At 44.0% G+C, this 5,152-nt stretch overlaps 1 protein-coding gene and 1 long non-coding RNA gene across 13 annotated transcripts in view; one reads left to right on the top strand and one right to left on the bottom strand.

Annotated features, from left to right (window-relative positions):
* The window catches only part of BRWD1 (bromodomain and WD repeat domain containing 1), a 149,989-nt gene extending 148,660 nt beyond the window's left edge, over window positions 1-1,329 (bottom strand). For 6 of the 12 annotated variants that reach the window (XM_044442256.1, XM_044442257.1, XM_044442258.1 and 3 more), the window contains exons 1-4: window positions 1,052-1,269; window positions 787-845; window positions 607-636; window positions 343-402 (exon numbers count right to left, since the gene is read on the bottom strand). In XM_044442256.1, the coding sequence (XP_044298191.1) occupies window positions 343-402; window positions 607-636; window positions 787-845; window positions 1,052-1,214 (312 nt within the window). In that variant the 5' untranslated portion in view covers window positions 1,215-1,269. Of the gene's footprint in view, window positions 1-342; window positions 403-606; window positions 637-786; window positions 846-1,051 lie in introns of all 12 variants that reach the window. The other 6 variants (XM_044442265.1, XM_044442264.1, XM_044442263.1 and 3 more) reach the window with 6 other exon arrangements.
* Window positions 1,330-1,338: 9 nt separating this feature from the next.
* LOC123029353 lies at window positions 1,339-2,315 on the top strand. Its single transcript, XR_006415907.1, has 2 exons — window positions 1,339-1,791; window positions 1,905-2,315. It is a non-coding gene; the product is annotated as an uncharacterized LOC123029353 (long non-coding RNA).
* Window positions 2,316-5,152: the final 2,837 nt, after the last annotated feature.

Here is a 5,152-nt window from a genome sequence, read left to right as displayed (position 1 = left end):
TTTTTCTGTCTAAACATATATATGATTGTAGCCTTAGCAACTTATCTGCAGAAGTAAAATATAAAGCCTCTCTTTCGGACGGTTTCATCCCAGAAGGCAAGGAAGAACAGGAGGGGGTGACGCACTCCCACCCCGCCTCCTCTGTGTGATGACAACATCCTCTGTTTGCAGAGTCCCATTTATGGCTTCTGTTGACTACAGCTGTAATAAACACTTTCCATTAAACGGCATAACCCCTAACAGAGAACAAATAAAGTGAACGACGTGATTGTCTTGACAAATGAACATTCGTGGTTTTCTAAACATAAAATTTAATTTTACAAAAAAGAGAAGTAATCTCACCAAGTCTTCATAACTTCTGCAATGCTCTTTTCCTTCCCAATCCAATCTTTTAGGAAGTAACTAAAATTAAAAGAAATAAGAGAGAGAGAGAGAGATGGGGTACAGTAGAAGGAGAAAGGTATTACAAACGCTTGCACCAATTGTGTAAAACTTCTGACTTTAAGAAACCGCATTTAAAATAAATGGAGGAAGGACAGAGTAAAATCGAGGGGCATATTGGGAGAGAATTACATTTTAAAAACGAACAGGAAGAGTGAAACAGACCTGGTGCTGTTCCAGTTCTTGCACCAGCACCTGTAGAGGAAGGCAGAAGCAGGTATTTTGAGTGAGGGTGGGGGTAAGGAGGTTTTACAAATACAAAGCGCAACAGCCAACCGAAGTGAGGGGGGCGCTATGAAGCCCTTCACTACGGGGGGGTTAGGGTGCTGATTCGGGAGGACTCACCTCAGCTGTTCTCCTGCAAGGCCCAGTGGTCAAGAACCGAGCTATGAGGAAGTATAATTCTACGAGACAGAAAGGGAGAGAGAGAGATGAATCTGGAGCTAGGCTATGTTGGAGGATGGTGGGAGGGGGCGAGGGATCCCCTTAGGTGACTGTAATTCATAATCAGAATCTCCAATAAGATGGCGGCCGTGGAACAGGGAGCCCCGAGCGCTCGTCTCGCTGACTCCCCGCTCCTCTCCTCCAACAGCGACGCTCACTCTATTACCTGACTCAATCAGTGGCAGAGAAACGCTGCCGGTGCCTAAGGTAGAACTGGAGGCCGGCGAGGACTCGGCCATATCCGCAGCGGCCACCGTTGCCAGCACAAGATTAGGACTCAGGGCTCTGCCTGGCGCGGCGGCGGCGGCGGCCCAGGCCTGGCTCGACATAATCCTGTCGACGCCTCCCCTCCCCCTCCGCTCTATGTCTATGTATATATGGGCGGGAGGGGGCGAGAGAGAGGGAAAGGGAGCGGAGCGGAGCGGAGCGCGGTGTGGCGGATGGGCATGCGCACGCCGACCGAGTCGCTGCGCTCGGGCCACCTCCCTTTCGGCGTGGCTGCCATTTCTGCCGAGGGGCCTCGCTTGCCTCTGACGTCGATTGTAGGGCTGAGTAAAAGCTGCGAGGGCTGACGCGAACCGGCCGAGAGAAAATAGTTCCTCGTTTACGAAGGGGCTGAGCTAGCAATAAAAATGACAGATGGATGCGATGCTATCCGCGGGTCATGGGCAGTTTAGTTGGTTTAAATCCTGAAGTGCGGTGCGTTTGCCTTTACCGGGAAACGGCGAACTCGTGTGAAGGAGCGCGGAAGGAGACGCGGCTTCTTCGTTTAGCTGAGACAGCAGCTTTGGGGAAAAGGAAGCGAGGAGGGATTGAAACGAGCCTCTTGTGTTTGATAGGCACAGAGAGGCAAGGCATATTTACTCAAGAGTAAGTCCCATTATATTCCATGGGGCTTGCTTTCAGGTAAGTATGTATAGGAGTGCAAATGTTCTCACAGACTTGTTCCGAGAGGGTGGTGCGAATTAAATCGGACTTTCTCCACAGGTGATAGTTATGTTTTTCGTTCTTGCTTTCAGCGGGCAGATTTAGGAGGAAGTAAGTTGCCTTGCGTTCAGTAGTAAGGATTACTCCCAGGTAAGCATACATAGGATTTGATGTTTCAGTGTGCGAGGAGCATACGTGGATGGAAGAGAAATTGTCCTTCAGAAGAAAAATGAATTATAAGTGTAACCGGAGGACACACATTTCATCCTGGAGGATCGATAGAAAAAAGTCATTTATATCGTGAGAAATGCCAGTTCAAGTTTCCAAAGATAAAGGACAATGTAGTAATGTTGGTTGTGCTTAAATTTCTTGTAAAGCTAGATACAGTAGATCTGGTGGAGCTTATTTTCAAGAGTGCATATTACACCTTCATTGAAAACGAAGCTCACATGAAATAAATGTAAATAACATAAAATTAAATAAAGGATATTTTATATATCTTATGGATGTATGTGAATAAGGGACAACTTTTACATCCTCCACAATTGTCTCATGTACCAAGGAAGGGAAGCATGATGGAAGACATTTGCAGTATTAACATTTTGTAGTATGATTAATCCCCTTCTCTTGCATACTTGGCAGTTCTGTTTGTTGGAGTGGGATTGGGTGTTTCTATCCAGAATCCAAGGCAGGGGTGCCTGTAAGAGTTCTGAGAAGATATTAGCAATGTTCGCAAGCCCCTACAAATATTTTGGAAATGTGCTCTTTCTCTGTGATCACCAACTTCTCCCTTGTGAACTCTAAGCATGCACTTCATGAGACTAAAGAAACAGCTCCATACTGTGCACCATTATCTGAGTTATCACTGACATGTGGGATTTATTTATTGCTGGTGGCCAGGTGTGTTGAATGAGTACAGAGCTGTACCGTATTCTGTTCTGATGTGGATGAGAGTTGGCTGATGTTGGTGAAGAATTCTTTCTATCACATCTGAGGGTAGTATATTCCATTACTTACATGGCATCCTTCTGTACTGGAGAGCTATATATGGTGTGAGTTGTTCTTCTCTGTGTTGGTCTGTCCTACACACTATGTGGCCCCATTTTGGCTCCTCCACTGATGTACCTTTGCCAGCAGAACACTCTTTAAGCTCCTAAATACTTCCCTCAAGTAGCAGCAAGGGAAATTACAGGGGAGTTTTAAAACTCATCTTCTCCAGTTTCATCCTGCCTATAATGTTCAGCAGATTGCTAGAAAACAGCTGAAGGTGGGAGAAAGGGGAATTAATTCCCATTTCTCCCAATCTTCAGTTGTTTCTGGTGATAAACCCTCCTTCCCTTTCTTGCCTCACTGCTGCTCAGCTGATAGTGAATATTTGTGTACACACACTGCTACTTAGTTGGTCTCTGTCTTGTGTGCAAACCTCTGATCCCACCCATCACACCATGCTGCCCCAGAGAGCATGTAGACCTCCAACTTAAAGTTTCTCAGCCCTTGAGTTAAAGTTTGCTGAGAAAAGTTTTACTTCTTTCTCAGCTGCATAACTTGATAATCAAAAGGAACTTTGCTATGTTCCATCTACAAATGTTGAAAACGTATACACTTTAGAAAACTTTAGATATATATCTGAAGGAACAGTAAAAAATGTGTTTTAGAAATGGATAAAAACAAATTGATGCAGAATAATTTCAGGTGTTCCACACAGCCTAACTGATTTGTGCAATTCTGAAAAGTTCTCCCTGAACAGCATTATGCCACATTTTCCTGCCCCTTCTCTCCCTTTGTCTAAGTAGAAGACTGAGCCAGCAGAAGGGATACACCACTGTATACCCTCAATCTGGCTGTGTTCCAGATGCTAAGGAGCTTTGTAAATGTTTGGGCTTTCCCTAGAATTGTCATCAAGGTTTGGACAACACACACAGCAAACCCAGGAGTGATTACAAAACCCTATAAGCCATGGCTTGTTGCGGTGGCTTCATAGCCACAAGCCAACCTGTGTTGAAGTGATATACGCTGGTTTCAATCAACATGCTAAACCATTGTGGCTTTGAATCTACAGAGGTTTAGCACATCATGCAAATAGTGACAGTGTGAACTAGCCCTACAAATGTCTTAATAGTGGAACAGCTGCCAAAGATGTTGTAAGCCGCCCCGAGGCCTTGGCAAGGGGTGGCATAGAAATGTTTTAATAAATAAAAATAAATAAAGACCACTGATATATCACTCAAGAATAAGCCATGATCCTCTTTAAAACACCCCATAGGTTTATATAAGCCACCATAATATTGTTTCTTCCTCAGCTTAGCTTCCTTTAAAAGGGTTTTGATAAATGTATGGAAAATAGTAATTATTGCTATTAGTAATGATAGTTAAATATGCTCCTATATCCAAAACCAGTATGCCACAAGATGTTACTACAAAGAGGAAAGGGGGATCTTTTCCCTCATGCCCTATTTGTAGCTTTGGTTACCATGGTAGGAAAAAATATCAGACTAAACAGAACTGTGGCCTTATCCAGCATTGGCATGGTGCTTGGAGTGTCGGACTAGGGATCAAGAATCTAGTGCCCCCTTGACTATGAAGCTCACTGGGTAACTTTGGGCCAGTTACTCTCAGGCTAACCTACCCCACAGGGTTGTTCTTGTGAGAATAAAAATGAAGATGTAAGCCATCTTGGGCTACTTGCAAGACAAAAAAGGGTGGATTAAAATGCAATAATCATCCATCAGGCCATGTACGTCCCTTCCACATTTCCAAGCCATGAGCTATTTGGATCAAGATGGAAAAGTTCAAAATGGGCCTCAAGCACTGAGTCTTCAATAATTTCATATCAAGTTGTACAGCTATAAAGGGGGTGCCAAACTCATCTCAGCTGAACCCACTTCCCAAAATCTCAGCATTATTTTGTCACTGTAGCTGGAAAGAGTGTTATTTTATATTGTAAAGTGCCAATTTGCAGGATTGTAGTCACTGGAGTAGACAAAAGCATGTCACTGAAGTGTGGAATTTTCAAGTGTTGAACTCTAGGCCATACAAAGTTCCTGTTCCTAAACTCCAGATGTATTATGCAAACATTGACTGATAAGTGCCCATCATACTCAACTGTGAAGTGGCATGCCAACTTTCAGCATGGAGATTTTGAGCCTGAAGATGCAGCGAAATCTGGGAGACCTTCAACACTGTCAACTCCTGAAATAGTTGATTGTATTACCTGATTTTGGCAGATTGGTGAATCTTGACTAAAACAATTGAGACACTAGAACTATCCAAGGAATGCATTGGGTTTATACTTCATGAGCAGTTAGGTATGCAGAAGCTCTTAGCCAAGTGGATGCTGAAA

This window comes from Varanus komodoensis, unplaced genomic scaffold, assembly GCF_004798865.1.
Source record: "Varanus komodoensis strain SLA01 unplaced genomic scaffold, ASM479886v1 scaffold4, whole genome shotgun sequence".
NCBI classification, from domain to species: domain Eukaryota; kingdom Metazoa; phylum Chordata; class Lepidosauria; order Squamata; family Varanidae; genus Varanus; species Varanus komodoensis.
Note: the sequence above shows the minus strand (reverse complement) of the source record. Positions and strands in the feature narration are given on the sequence as shown.